General features: G+C 49.2%; 1 protein-coding gene across 6 annotated transcripts in view; it reads left to right on the forward strand.

Moving 5' to 3' along the window:
• The window catches only part of LOC103662238 (death associated protein), an 80,727-nt gene that overhangs the window by 5,887 nt on the left and 58,968 nt on the right, over positions 1 to 15,872 (forward strand). For all 6 annotated transcript variants that reach the window (XM_040630546.1, XM_040630547.1, XM_040630550.1 and 3 more), the window contains exon 2: positions 6,058 to 6,154. In XM_040630546.1, the coding sequence (XP_040486480.1) occupies positions 6,058 to 6,154 (97 nt within the window). The remainder of the gene's footprint in view (positions 1 to 6,057; positions 6,155 to 15,872) is intronic.

Genomic DNA, 15,872 nt, shown 5'->3' on the forward strand with positions numbered 1-15,872 from the left:
GGGGGGGGGGGGGGGGGGGGGTAGTGGAAGGGGCGGGGAGCTGCTCCACACTCCACCTCGCTCACCTGCCACGGCCTGCTCTGCCGGAGATGATTGGGTTGACTCCTCACCTACAGCTGTGGTTGGTTTCTTGGTGTGGCTTCTTTTATTCACGACCTGAATGGTTCTCGGACACTCATATCTCTCCTTCTTGTTGGCCGAAGGGCTTTCCTGCTAGTAACATTTCGGTCTCTCTTCTCGGGTGAGAACAAAGAGGACATACACCTGCCATTCATGCTGTAGCACGAGCAGTGGTGCTTTGGGGAGAGTTGTGGGAAGCCGGGGCTGAGTCGTGAGTAGCCTTAGGGGGAGCCTTCTCATCCCCCTGCCCGGCTTCCAGCTGTGGCTCTTTCCAGCCTGCTCTTGAGTGCAAGCAGAGAAAGCTGTCAGTGACCCCCTTACAGCCGGGCACCCTGACTCCTGAGGGGCTGCCCCAGCCACAGGAGAAGATGTCGTCGACTGCCTCCCCGGTACTTCTTACCGTGGCAAAGTCTGACCACAGAGGAGGCTTCCTCCCCTCCCTTTACCCCGTAGGCAGGAAGCCGCTGTGCAAAGGGCTTTGAATGTCAAAGTCATTTTCTCCCTCTCTGGGGTGGCATAGTAACCAGAGCCTGCCCTGGACCGACACTTTGTGTTTCTCTGAGGAGCGATGATGCTCTCTGTTTCCTGGAAGGTCCAAGCAAAGAAAGGCCTGCAGGGTGTGATTAAGGGTCCGGGCTGCCAGGGTCAGATCCAGCTCCAGATTTGCTGGCTGTGTGGCTCGGACCTGCTGGCCTCCCCCTCTCCAACCCTCGGGATCCCCTCCATTGAGTTACTGTAAGGTGGGGTGTCCCGTGGCCGGTGGTGAGAAAAGGGACTGCATGTAGCGATGGTGAGAAGAGCAAAGTCAAAGCCTTACCCAGGATCTGTGATTCTCCAGAAGCTTCCATGCTTAGATGGCCATATACTGACGACAGTCCTAGGGATGCTTAGTTGACCACATCAGTGGAGAGCCACAGTGGGGAGCACTCTATAGGTGTCTCACTGATTCCCCTCTGTCCTCACAAGTCCATGCTATCATCCCTGTTTCACATGTGAGGAAACCATCAAGAGGGACATTAAAGCACCAAGGACACAGACTGGGGGGGTCTAAGTACTAGATTCTAATTGTTAAAACCCATTTAATAAGAGTAGTGAACAGGCGAGCACTTGCCGTGTGCCGGGGCCAGTGGGAGGCGTTTCACATGTGCTAAGTCATTTAGTGCTCAGTGAACCCCTGGCAGGGAGAGCGCTGTCACCCTTTCTTCACAGACGGAGCACCCTGAGGCACGAGGGCGCCAGCAACATGCCCACACGTACACACACACAGACACGCATGCGCAAAGACACACACACACGCACACGTGCGCGGCGAGAGCTAGGGTTTGAGCCCAGGGATCTGGCTCCAAGACCCATGTCCCTGTCGTCTGCTTTTCTGCTTATGGTATTTGGTATCCTCAGTTCGAAGCTCTCCCTTGAGTAACAAACCACTACGCCAACAATACGAGTTCTTTTTTTTTTCTAAAGTCTCATAAAAATACTTCCATTTGCAAATAATTCTGCAAAGATTTCTGCAGAAATAACTCTACCTTTGTATTTTTCACAAACGAAGGGTCCTTGTGACAGTGGTAAAACAATCACAATTAATTTGTGCCGTCATACATTTTGGCAGTACTGCAAGTTCAAATGAACCTGTCTCGGCGTTGAGTTATTACTATTATTGCCACTTTTTATTGCTGCATTAATCACCACACACACTGTGAGGGATTGATGAAGTTAATTGTTTTTATAAACCGAATTAAATGAAGCGCTAATGGGGGGGAGCGGTGACTGAGCCCTGATGTGTGTACTTCAATGGAGGGGTGGCCGGGCTTCGGGCTTGATTATTTCAAATGTCACCTTGACCTTCATCATCGGTCATTCTTTGTAGTTAGTTACACAGCCCTTTTCCCTTCAGTCACTTGACAGAGCATGTCTGTGAGTTATCGTTTTAAAGTTTGATGTCTGCCAAGTTGAAATGATTCAGACAGCCTCTCTTCAACAGGCATGGGTATACGTCTGCTCGGACTGCTGTAACCAGATCCCCCAGCCTAGAGGCCGGAGGTCTAAGATCAGGGTGCCCGCAGGTCTGGTTTTTCCTGAGGCCTCTCTCCTTGGCTTGCGGACCTGTCGCCTCCTTGTTGCATCCTCCTGCCACTTCTCTGTGGCCCCATCCCTAGAGTCTCTTCCTCTCTTACAAGGACACCAGCCCTGTTGGCTCAAGGCAGCCGCATTTTAACTTCATCCCGTCTTTAAAGGCCCTGTCTGCAAATACAGTCACAGTCTGAAGGGGTGAGGGCTTCAATCCATGGGCTTGGGGGACACAACTCGGCCCATAGCCATGCCTCTAACCAGTTTCTATTGGGTGTGCGCTAAGGGTGGGATGGATGGAGAGGAAATGAATTAAAAACAAACAAACAAACAAACACTTAGGGGGACAATTCTTCCAGCCTCCTCCTTTGGTAAAAACACTCATACATTTCAATAGAATAGAAAATTATCTTAACATAACTACAGAATTTTATTTCTGTTTCTGTTTCTTAAGGTTTGACCAACTACCCACCCTGGGATATCTTGATAAGCCACCTGCAGTGGTGTTTTTGTTTTCTTTCTTTTTGAACAAATCTGAGCCCAAAGGGAGGGAAATCCCTAGGAACCACACCCAAAGAAACTGAAATTCAGAACTGTTAGCACGAGCCTTGGGCCCACGTGAGGCAGGGAGTGACCTGGTTTCTCTTCCTCCTCATATAAAGACACCAGTAGATTGGGTTAGAGCCCACCACCACCACCCCCCCCCCGGCCTCATTTAACCCGAGACCCCAGCGTACAGCGAGGGGCTCTGAGGCCAGACCTGCGGAGCGGGGTGAAGCGTGTGTACCCAGCAGCACAGTGGGATGGTGGGGCACTGATCTCTTTCAGCCTGGGCTCGGGTTGGGGGAGAAGAAAGTCTCCCTAGAATTTGTCCACGCGGGACTGCCCTTTACGTGGGCTATGAGTTCATATTTATCCTGTTCGGCAATTCCTGTTCTGAGAAATCGGACGTAAAAAGGATTTCCAGGTGCCTGTACTCCTGGTTTGACAGAAGTGTGTCCAGCATCTTTCCAAAGGGAGGCTGCCTGCACCCCAGGCCCCAGAGGATGCCCAGAGACAAAGCCTTACTGAAGAAAAGCTCATCATCTTCAGTCGCCATAACTAGAGGCAGGCTCGGCAGACAAAAGCAAGCGGTGGGGTTAGACTCCCAGGGACCTCAGATCATAAAATCTTCGAATGTACAACTACAAAACACATCTGCCGAAAATGATTAAGTATAGAAAAGAATGAAAACCACGAGGAATGAATAAGACCCGATTCAATAAAGACTGGGTGGATTTGACAGGGAAATAAAAGCTCTAGAAATGGAAAATAAAATGATTGAAATAAAAATCAATAGATGGGATGAAAAGCAGATTTTTGGAAGAATCACCAAACAGGATTATAGTTCCTTCTTTCCAAAGCAGAACGTTCCCTTGGTAAGAAATAGTGGTGGCAGCAGATGGACTGTCACACAGAGTCCTTTATCTCACCTGCCCTCTGCCTTGGATTGTTCCAGCAGTAGGGACTGTGGGCCACGCAGCGGACGCTGTCGGCTTCCTGAAGGCAGGGCCCGCAAACTCTCCCTGGGAAACTGAACACTAATAACCTTGCAGTGTGCGACCCTGAGGGTGTTTTTCACATTCTCCCTCCTTTAGCATCAGAAGGAGACTGTCCTGGACTTTTCTTAATGCAGCAGGGTCCGACCAGATTTGTCACAGCAGAGGACGTGGCCTGACAGGTTGGCTGTCTGGGTGATCGGACTGTGCCGTGGCACCTGGGGGGTAGCTGACCCGAGGAGGGGGGATGCGTGAGGTGAGCCCCGTGCCACGAACCTGGGGGCAATGAACACAGTTCACGTGGCTCTGCTTTCTCACCTGTGCCTGGAAGCTATCAACACCTCTGTCTTAGTCCCTATAACAGTGTAACAGAGTACCACAGACTGGTGGTTCGTAAACAACAGAAATTTCTCACAGTTCGGGAGGCTCAAAGTCCAAGGTCAAGGCACCAGCAGATGTGCCTAGTGAGGGCCCACTGCCTGGTTCATAGACAGCCATCTTTTCTCCGTGTCCTCACATAGGGGGAGAGGACAAGGTGCTTCTGGGGGGCTGGGGGTGGGGGCGGGGTGGGGTCTCTTTTATAAAGGCCCTAATCCCATTCAGGAGGGCTCTATCCTCGTGATCCAATCACCTTCCAAAGGCCCCATCTCCAAACACCATCATACAGGGGAAAGGTTTCAACAGCTGCTCTTATTTAAAGATCTTAGGATGCAGCTCTTATCCCCTTTCTGTGGATGAAGCAGCAAGGCTTTGAGGGGCTAAATAGTTCTGAAACCCTATAGCTGAGGATGTGTTGTCACTTACCAACCCCAAAGCCCGTGCTGGTGATAGCCACATGAAGCATTTCCAAACTCTATTCTTTGGAACACTATAGTCCTAAAGGATGATAACCAGCATTACTGGAGTGGGGGGTGAGTTGTAGGGTCAAATGGATTTGGGAAAGATGGTACACTCTGTGCCCCTCATAAAGCTTACAATGCATGCTAAAGGCTAAGGAAATCTGCCTTGAGGAAGCCCATTTAATTCGTTCAACCTGGCATTTCCTACACTAAGAGATCTTAGAATCCCCATGTGGGGGGGGGGTTGGTTTGTTTTCTTACGAAGCAGTATTAACATATTAGCCATGGAGGAAACACAAATCAAACCACAATAAAATAACATGTCACTCCGACTACGATGGCCATAATTTAAAAGTTAGACAATAGCAAGCGTTGGCAAGCATGTGGAGAAATTGGAAGGCTTGAACTGGTTGGAATGTAAAATGGTGCCGTGGCTTTGGAAAGCCATTTGGCAGCTCCTCAAAAGGATATGCAGGAGTTACCGTGTAACCCAGCTCTTCCACTCCTAGGTGTATACCCAAGGAAATGAAGGTGTACGTGCATGTACCCACACAAAAACTTGGACACAAGTTGTTCACAGCTGCGTTATGCATAATAGTCGAAAAGTGGAAGCAGTCTAAATGTCCATCCACAGATGAAGGGAAAATAAAACGTGGTCTGTCTGTGCAGTAGAATATCATTCAGCCGTAAAAGGAACGAAGGCCTGAGCCAGGCTGCCACATGGGTAAACCTTGGAAACATGCCGAGTGAAAGAAGGGGTCAAATATGCAGAACAGGCAGGCACCGAGGAGTGGTTGCCATGCGCTGGGGGAGGGGACTGGAGAGTGACTACAGGGATGGGGTTTCTGTCTGGGGTCACGACAGTGGGCTCGAACTGGTTGCGGCGACAGTTGCACAGCCCTGAGCACATCAAAGGCATTACATTGCACTCTCAAACGGGCGACTCGTATTGCAGATGAATTACGTGTCAATAAGGGCATCTTTAAAAGTTAACGCGTGCCAACACTGAGGGTTCGCAACACGTTTTGGGAAAGGCTGCCACAGACGTCACTGGCTCCCGCCTGAGTGGGCTCTGGGACTGTCCCGTGTCCCCCAGGGCTGTATCACCCTATCAAAAGCATCATCAGTGTTTGAGAAAATGTCACAGGGCAGGGATTAAGGGGGATCCCGTTGCATCAAGAACCTAAAGCAAGCAGCCACTTTCTCCACATGGTTGGTACTCTGGGTACACGACTGCTCTTAGGAAGTCCTTGTAAGAAACAAACGGAGCCAACAAGAGCCTTGGAAGGTTTCTAAGTGGGTTTGGAGTAAAAGATCCCATTGACTGCCACGTCCTACTGAATGACCCGCAACAGCAGGAACCTCTGTGGTTCATCCTGGTCGCTGCCGGGTTATCTGGACTAGCTCGTGGCTGTGGGGCCACCGAAAGCTTTCGAGCTAGTTCCCCTGGTCCACTGCCAAGCTGATCACACCCCCCTCTGTTTTCATTGTAGTGAAAGCTGGCGGAATGCGCATTGTGCAGAAACACCCGCATTCGGGAGACACCAAGGAAGAAAAAGACAAGGACGACCAGGAATGGGAAAGCCCCAGGTGAGAATGTGGGCTGCTCTCCAGGTTGTTCTGCGCACAACCATGACTTGGTTAAACATTAACGTTTGTTCTCTGCTCCGGGCTTCTGATAACCCCTTGCCATGTGGGGCCCTGTGCTGTGTGTTTTTCCTTGCCTAATCAGTGAGGCTGTGTCCCCGCCGGAGGGGAGAAGCCGGGGCAGCTGGAGCACCCCTCTGTCCCCACTCGGTCTGCGCACCTGCTGTCCATCTGTGTGCAGTGGCCTCGACTTCCACGACAATATTGAAATCACCTGGAGACCTTCGAACATGCCATTCTGGTTGAATCTCAGGGGTGGGCCTGGCATCTGGCATCCGAAAACTGTCCGCACACATCTGGACTGTCCCATTCCGCAGCCACATCCAAACCGGCGAGGCCACACCCTTATGAGTGCCCAGGTGTCCTTAAATGACATCTCGGCCCCCACCTCCCCTGGTCCCTGACAGCGCCTCTGTCTGCCGTGTCCCCTGCTCTGTTTACCACCTGTTTTGCTCGGAGCATCTGAGGCCAGGTTTGGGTCCAGAACCTCCGTACGAATCCACTTCCTTCCACCCCGTCAAAGGTAAACACGTGCCACAAATGCAGACAGCTTACAAATGCACACCCCTCTGTCAGCTTGCCCACGTAGGAGAAAGCGAACCCCGAGCTTTCTGCCTTGTACCCTGTCCCCAGAGAGCGTCTCTGCCGGAGGAGGAAGCTAAGTGCGGGAAGGGTGTGGAAAGCAACTAACCTGTGTTTCTGTGGGCCGGGTGCTTTCTTTTGTTTCAGTGCAATAGTCCTGAAGTAGTAGGTGGCGGTCTCCCCCGATTTTCGCATGGAAAACTGAAGTCCACGGAGGCCATAAGCTTGCTCACGCGTGCGCGTTAATGCGAGTTAATGGATCAGGAGTTTAAACCTGGGTCTAACGGGGTCCAAAGAGGCCAGGCTTCCGAAAGAGTAGCTCCTGAGAGCATGCGTCCCCCAAAAGGACATGTGTGTTTTTGGTAACCCCACGTGTCCCTGTACACATGTGCTGTACCGCCGAGTGTTTTCTGTAGCATCTTGTGGGGTGTAAGTTATAGTGTGGTCACCTGAGGGGCAAACAAAATTGGTGGCAGAGTCTTTCTTGAGTGATTATTGCCCATTTAAAATCATGAGATCAGCAACGTGGTGGTTCGGCCCAAGTTCTGGTTTTAAAAGAAGGCGGCAGTTGAGAGAAAATTCTAGAACTACCTTTCTCACTGGCTGTTTTCACACAGCTGTGTTTGGAACAGAACAGCATCTGTCACCCTCCTAGACGTTCACAGTCCCGTATCTGAAAACCTTTGGGGCCCAGTTTATTTCAGAATGGAGACATTTTGGGGGGTTTTATGAGAATAAAACAGCGCACATTCCATACAGCGCCCGTAGCGGGGCCTCGGGCATCTTACTTGAATCTGTGTATGGTGTTCACACCAAGGCAGGTAGTTCTTTACATTTACAGGCGTCAGTCAGTTCAGGTTAACTTTTGCCTCTGTACAAGTTGTAAGGAAACTTTGAGTTTTTAGAAAATTCTTGAACTCAGCATCAAGTATAAGAGTGTGTGGGCCTGTGTCGTTCCCTCAACTAGAGAACCTGGGAGGTCCCGTCTGCGGATCCCGCTGTCTGTAGGGAGAAAGAGTGAGAGAGAAAGCCTTTCCTGGGGAGTTAATGGAATACACTCTTTGGTGTGAGTTTCAGTGGAGTGAGGTACAAAGAGCTATTTCCCTGTGAAACGCGGTGTCAATACAGTGAGAGTAGATAATTTATTAGCATGTTTAGAAATAAAGACAAAACAGCCCACTCGTTTTCTTTCTATTGATTTTTTTCTGTGAGGTGAAATACCACCTTTATCGAAGACGTGCAATTTGAATAAATATGCCAGAGGATGAATGATTGCGAGACAAAGGAGCAAGCACCCCAGCGCTCTAGATCTTAGCATCTTACTCACCTCCAAGATTTGTTCTCTGTGGAACCAAGAATTTTGAAGCAGGCTGACTGCAGAGTAGGGTTTGCATAACACACGAGCAAGGGTTGTTTTTTTTCCCCCTGCGGCCAGATTGCTGTAATGTGTTCCTTATGAGTGTGTCAGCCCCTGTGCTCTTGACTTCAGCTTTGCTCTTGACCGCTGTGGGTTAGACCACTTGACACGCCATTGACAGATGGGGCAAGCCTCTGAGGACTCCAATGCTGTTGACAAATGTTGCCAGCACGTCTCCTTCCAAGCCTCTGCACCAGGCCTGGTACCCTGTGTCAAAGATTACTTCCACCACGATGGCTTCCTCGTCCGTCTGGTAGGCCGACTGAATAATCCTAGCTAAACGTCCTCGCCAGTATTCTCGAGTGCCGTACGTCTGGCCCCGTTCCCCGGGCTCTGTCCGTGTTAATTCACTGGATCCTTATACCTGCTCTATTTGTTGTCATCGCTATTTCAGAGTTGGTTATTGATTATTATCCCCATTCCAGATTACTGCTCCCTCTTCAGCAGCTCAGAAAGGTTCAGTGACTTTTCCAAGGTCACACAGCAAATGAGTGGCAGAGCCAGCATTCCAGCGGAGCCCAGAGTCCTCACTATTAACCCCGAGGCCGTGCTTACCAAGGGAGCACTTGGTTTGTACTGGGCACTTACTAAATGCTTCACGTCACGTTCACAGCTCACACCACCTATAGGCTGGTTATCACTGTGCCCATTAAAGAGGTGAAGAAACCAGAGCTCAGGGAGGTTATCTGGCCTGATGATACATAGCCAGGTAGTGGCCAGGCCAGGATTCAGCCCTGAATCTGTCTTGACTTGGACACTCATGCCCATAATAGGCTATAGAATCCCCTGATGTGACACAAAATACACAGAATATATTGACAGACGTAGAATGTAAATACAGATCCCTTTATCAAATAAACTCGTTGATTCTGGATCGCGCATAACCTTTTCCGTATCCTCAAGCCAGGGAGTCCACCTGTGGCTCACCTGTGCGGCTTTGCTGTGAGTAGATGCTATGAGGATCAATTTTACAAGGCTTCGGAGGACTGGGCTGTCTTTACTTTCCATAGAAAAAGGCTTGTTTATTTGCAGAATTTGCCACACATTGAATTACTCTCTTGGAAATGTCATCGCATGTGACTTCACCATCCACATTACCCTAATCCTAAAGTTTCATTATTTTTCATGTTTTGATCCAAGTGTCCTCTGGATATGAAAATAAGTGTAGAGTCTCAGATGCCAATTTCCTCCTTAGGTCTGCATTTGCAAAACTCTTTTGCTTTCCTTCCCAGACTTTTATAACTGGCTTTACATTGACTGATTCATCTCTGGTGGCTTCCTTCCTCATTAGTCTGAAAATCAAATCCTGCTTACAGAGAAAATGAACAACTAGAGCATTATTATGTGACAAAACAAAAAAAAACACAACTTTTACTCGGAATTATTTTTTCCTGCAAATATTTGTGCTACTTAATTTTCCAGAGATGTACAGATAATTTCCTGGGCTGCCAAGTTGTTTTGAGAGGCTACATTTTAAAAAGGAGGAAGAAAAGGAAGTAGAAGAAATTTGAAAATGTTACCCAAGAATTCTTGTCAAGCTGAGTGCCAGTTACGTGTGGGTCTTCATCTCCAAGAAGAGGAATAGGCTTCCTTATTATTAGCCAGTACTTCCTGAGTGGCTGCTAGATCCCCTCTCAGAAGTGACCCAATTAAGGAAAGCCATGGTTTTCCTCAAAGCCTTATGCTGAATGTATTGAGATGAAGTGCTCATGTTCATTACATGAAGGAGAAATTGCAGACTTCAGGATGGACTTCAAGAGCCAGTAGGATTCACTGAACAGTTCAGTGTGGCACATGGGCTAGGGTCCTAACTTGACTCGAGCTTGGTGCCAGCTCGCATCTGTTTAAAAGGGTACGTGACAAGGAGAGTAAACTAGAAATGCAAGTGTCTGGGTTTGGACTGGGGCTGGTGGGAAAGTGGTGGGAGGAAGGGGGAGATAAGGATGGGGTGACAAGGACGCAGAGCGTGCAGCCCTTCTGGAGCGTGGCTCTCTTTTCAGCTCTGACTCAGAAGCTCACGTACCCAGAAAATAAGCAAGCGATTCAAATTATCCAGCATGTGGAGGAGACCCGAAATGGACTCTGAACAGTAACAGATGAACTTAATTGTAATACAAATGATTAACCCATTGCAAGGACTGGGGGAGAAAATACCTTACCCAAATAATTTTGGAAAACAGTATGTTAACCAGATACTCTGAAGACAGAAAACACAAGAAACTGTCCAAAAATGCTGTGCTCCAATTAGTAGATGTGTTTCTTACAGGGGTTTGGGCTGGCAGTTCTGAAAGTGCTGTGTGTGTATACTAGGGCTGAACAAATATGTAAGTGGGTGGTGGATAATGAGAGCCGAGTTTCTCGCTGTCGGAGGTTACAGCTAGCAAGGAGGAAGACTGAAACGAGCTTTGTGGTATTGAATCAGAATTGTACGTATTTGTGTGAACTCAGTGTTAAATGGCGGATGGATGGATAGTAGGTGCCTACAGACGTGTACGTAGGTGCAGAGATAAAGGTAGATGAGGTGGGCTGGCGCACCTACCCGTGCTTCCTTGCTGTGTTCACTGAGAGAGCCTGAACTCCCGTGAGGACCGACACCCATGTAACCGTGAGCATCCCTAGAGCCCAGATCTTTGTTTCTAAACAACCCCCCCCCCCTTCGAGGGAACCAGGGCTCCTTGGAGAAGTGCGAATTCCAGAGCACTGGGGCAGAAAAAATCCTAGATGAGCCTGGAGCAGCTTGTAGGGCCAAACATGAGGAAGTGTGCTATGAAGGATGTGGCTTGTCAGAACGACACAGAAGCCAACCCGAAGGAGCTCCTAATGGCCAAAGCTGGAGCAATTTGCAACAAAATGATAGTATTGGATTGTAACCCATAGAGTAAAACAAACATTCATGAGTGCATCCTGATACAAGTAATTGAACGTATGAATGAGGAGAAGGGACAGCTCTTTGCAGAAGAATTTTAATTAATAGGGGCACCTAAGTGGCTCAGTTGTTTAAGTGTCTGCCTTCGGCTCAGGTCATGATCCCGGGGTCCTGAGATTGAGTCCCATGTCGGGCTCCCTGCTGAGCAGGGAGCCTGCTTCTCTCTTTCCTTTTGCCCTTCCCGTCCATTCTCTCTCAAATAAATACAATCTTCAAAAAAAAAAAGAGAGAGAGAGAAATAGATGATCACCAACAGGCAAACAGCTCAGTAACTATTGCAGACAGGATCCACTGATGGATGCCGTGAAGAGTGGGTGAAAGTCTAGGAGAAACAGCGTATTTGCATGGTCTCCAAGTTTCTCCCCCAGCATCTTTATAATTAAACAAGGAGTATCTTTACAGTGGAGACCATGAAAAGGACACTTGTTTGCAGAATAGAAGCTAAAATAAGAAAGCAGAGCGCCGTCTTGTTCAACCTCCTGGGGGAACCTGCACTTCAGTACCAGGTCCTCGCTGCTCTGCGCATGTCTGTGGACCACTGTGAGCACCTGCTTTTTTTTTTTTTTTTTAAGATTTTATTATTTATTTGACAGAGAGCAAGAGACAGCCAGCGAGAGAGGGAACACAAGCAGGGGGAGTGGGAGAGGAAGAAGCAGGCTTCCAGAGGAGGAGCCCGATGTGGGGCTGGATCCTAGAACTCTGGGATCACGCCCTGAGCCGAAGGCAGACGCTTAACGACTGAGCCACCCAGGTGCCCCTGTGAGCACCTGCTTCTCATCAGGATTGCACCTGCTACTTTCAGCATTCACCGATGACCCTTGCCTGAAACAGCTGTATGGATGCTGTGTTATTCCAGGGCTGCCATAACAAACAGCACACACTGGGTGGTGAAATAACTCCAATGTAGTGCCTCACCGCTCGGGAGGCTCAGCGTCCAAGATCGACGTGCCTCCAGGGTTGGTTCCCTCTGAGGCTGTGAGGGAGGATCTATTCTGTGCTCCCTTCTGGCTTCTGGTGGTTTGCTGGCAATCTTTGGCATTGATGCCTCCCCTCGATCTGTCTCTGTGGTGCTGTCCCTGTGTCTGTTCACATCATCTTCTCTCTGTGTATGTCTGGCTCTGGGTCCAAGATTCCCCTTTTTGTGGGGATATCAGTCATTGGATTAGAGCTCACCCTGTGGACTTCATTTTAACTCAATTACTTCTAGAAAGACCCTGTTTCCTAGAAAGGTCAATTCTGAGGTGCTGGGGGTGAGGATTTTACTTATCCTTTTGGGGGAAGGCAATTCAGTCCTAACAGACACCAAATGGCCACCTGTGGCCATGTTTAATAGTTCTCTCACTTGAAGTGAATTCTTAAGAAATAAAAATTTAAGGGGCACCTGGGTGGCTCAGTCGGTTGGCTCAGGTCATGATCCTGGGGTCCTGGGATCGAGGCCCACATCAGGCTCCCTGCTCAGCGGGAGTCTGCTTCTCCCTCTCCTGCTCCCCCTGCTTGTGCTCTCTCTCTCTGTCAAATAAATAAATACAATCTTAAAAAAAAAACAAATAAAAATTTAAAACTCTGAAGTTAAGAGATGGCACAATCTATATACCTGGGAATTTTTTTCTGTGAGCCATTATCTATATGCTTGAACTTTAGTTAAACTGTGTGATGAACCAGTTTCAACATCATTCTTACTTTCCAAGATCATCTTTTCTATCTTTTCTATCCATCTTTCTATCCAGTTGCCACCTGCCTTGTGGAAGAGATGTATCCTTTTCCCTGAGATGTGTGGAGATGCCAGTGGGCTAGGGGTGCTGAGTACCCACCAGCTCCCACTGCCTGTTCCAGAGCGGGTGCCATGTGTCGGTGGGCAGGGCCCGTGACCCGGCAGCCACAGCTGGCCCAGATGCTGGGGTGCAGCCCTGGGCCCAAGGCCAAGTGTCGATGTGGTGGGGGCATCAAATGACATGGAATGTCCTTGGGAAGGGGCTAAGAGGTTGTCACCTGCTTATGGACAAATGCCTCCTCCGGGGAGAGGCAGTTCTGAAGGCACCATGAGAGCCTAGAATAGAAAGCCTGAGAGGCACGACATCATGGCAGGGAGAGGCCCTGACTGCCTTGGTAAGGAAAATGGGGGAGACTCTAGGCGCCATCAGCCACCTCTCACCTTCAGGTTTGCCCGCATGAGACTCGTAGATCAGTGTTCTCGGACTGCAGGCAGCATGCAGCATTGATGAAGGGTTCGCGTGTGAACACCAGCAAGGGAGCGATGAAAGTGATTGTCCCGCCGGAGGCAGCTTGGGCAGCAGAAAGCTGGCAGGATGGGGGCCGGTCCCCACATCCCTGCATGGCCGCCCAGGTCAGCTGGCAGCGTGGAAGATGGACTCCGTGAGAGGCTGCCAGGGGAGGGGAGGGGAGCTGTCTGTATTCAGAATCTGCAGCCTGTCCTGATGTCTGCCCTCTTCCCTTCCTCCTTCCATGAAGGCTCAGAAGAGCCCATGCTCATGTCCCCCAGCTTAGAGCAGGCAGAACGCCTATGGGCTGGCTGCCTCCAGCAGGAAGCCATGTATTCATTTCCTAGGGCTGCCAGAACGAAGTCCTGCAAACAGAAACATTGTCTCACAGTTCTAGAGGCCAGACGTTCAGAGGAAGGTGTCAGCAGGGCCGTGCCCCCTCTGAAGCGTAGGGAAGGATGTGTTGCAGGCCTCTCTCACAGTGCCTGGTAGTTCCTTAGCTGGTGGCAGCATGACCATGATCTTCATGTGACATTCCCCTGCGTTCGCCCTTTTGTAAAGACACCAGTCCTATTGGATTAGGGACCCATCCTACTCCAGTATGACCTCATCTTAACTAATTACACCTGCAATAACCCCATTTCCATTTAAGGTCACATTTTGAGATGCTGAGGGTCAGGACTTGAACTTAGAAATTTGAGGGGGACACAATTCAACCCATGATAAGCAGGCAGCACCTCATGCCACTAGGCCTTGGTTGGCAGTGCCCAGCTCCACTGACATGCCAACAATAATGGCAGCATAATAATATATTAAGCATGACGATTACAGGGTGAATGTCTCTTTCCTCCATGCCAGCATGCACCGTTGCCCAAGTCGAGCACTGCAGCAGTGTGCCTGCCCAACCGGGCAGATGCTCTGTATCAGGGATGTGGGCCCCAAATGTTGATCACACAGCCCATCAATTTAAAAACTGTTTTGGGCCTGCACCCGCAGTATATGTATATTCATTTTTAAATTATACATGGGTAGTATGTTACTGTTATATAAATTATAAACTGGATCCAAAATAAATATCCTTATCATTAGGTAAGTAAGCAGTATTTTCAATGTCCTGCTAACCACTGTGACTTTGTATTAACATTAGCTAATATCTCAAGGTCCAAATACCCTTGAGGTGAGCTTTCTCATTAGTGATTCAGGATGTAAATCTAGATTTCTAATGGCCTTCTTGGTGATTTTGGGTTCTGTGGGGGAGGGCCGCATCTTGTCACATCTGATTAGATCGTTGGTGTTTGTAGCACGGCTCATGAGGCACTTGCACTAGGAGGAGAAGGGTGAGCCCTTCTCTGTTATTACTGTCCACTTGGGCTTGTGTGGGCAAGATGTGGGGCTCTTTTTAAGCCCTCATATTAAGTCCATTTTGTAAAAGTTAGGTTAAATTCATTCCTAATACATTTGAGCACAGTTCTGGGTGTGTGGATTATCGAGGATGAAACTAAAGAATTGAATTAGTAACCCCGTTAACCGGTGTCCCGTATATTGGAAGACGTTAGAAGCAGGTGAAGAGGCACAGGGCACGTGGGAGGTGCCCTGCTCCTTCCTTCAGAGCCCTGAGGACCGTGAGGCCCCATGACAGATAGTCTGCCTGCAGATAAGCAGAGGGGCCACAAAATAAATAGTGCTGAAGCTTAATTCATTTTGTTTGGGGTTTTTTTCGGATAAAAAAAATAAACATAAACAGAATAGATAATGCATGCTTATCTCATTTTCCTGACAACCCTGAGGCCCTGTTAAACACAAAGGACGGCCTTTGTTGCTGATGGATTAGGGGTGACCCCCGTACCAGTTTTCCTGTTATGTGTGGTATAAATGAAACATTTCCTCCAAAAGCTGCAGCTCTGTGTATGTTACAGTGAGTGATAGGAAGGGAGCTATGTACATTAGGAAGTTTCTCCCAGAATCACCCGACGAACGCAGAGCTTGGTGTGTGTGACCCAGACACTTTGTGTCCTAGCACTCACGGGCATTAGCGTCACCAGGAACTCAGTCCATGAGTCCTCTTTTCACGTAGACGGGCACCAGTGGGACATTTGAGTCTGGCAGGTAGTAAATCAAAGGCTCCCTGATCCGCCGAGGGATGGAGCATATGGGCATCCATATGTCCCGGGAGCTTGGCTGGACTCCTTCAGTTTGGGGATGAGAAGGAAAGTGCCGAAGGCCCGGCTTTCCTCCAGCGCCTGGTGCTGCTGGCGATCGGCTTGTATGCGGTGCTTCCACGGCATCTGGTTCTCCGGCAGATGCAGAAACCAGGTGTGATGGATTAGCTCCCGAGCGCCCCGCTCCTGCTCCCTCTCCCGCCACAGGCCTCCAGCTCCTTATAAGACTGTCATGCTCCCCTCCACGCTGGGAGAGCTCTTTTTATCAGATGGAAGGAGGGAAGCAGGGAAATGGAGCTATCAATTTTCCCCTCCAGACACTACTCTGTGCGTCTGCAGTGGAATCAGCCTCTTGGAA

The sequence above is a fragment of the Ursus maritimus genome, unplaced genomic scaffold (genome assembly GCF_017311325.1).
Source record: "Ursus maritimus isolate PB19 unplaced genomic scaffold, ASM1731132v1 scaffold_15, whole genome shotgun sequence".
Lineage (NCBI taxonomy): Eukaryota > Metazoa > Chordata > Mammalia > Carnivora > Ursidae > Ursus > Ursus maritimus.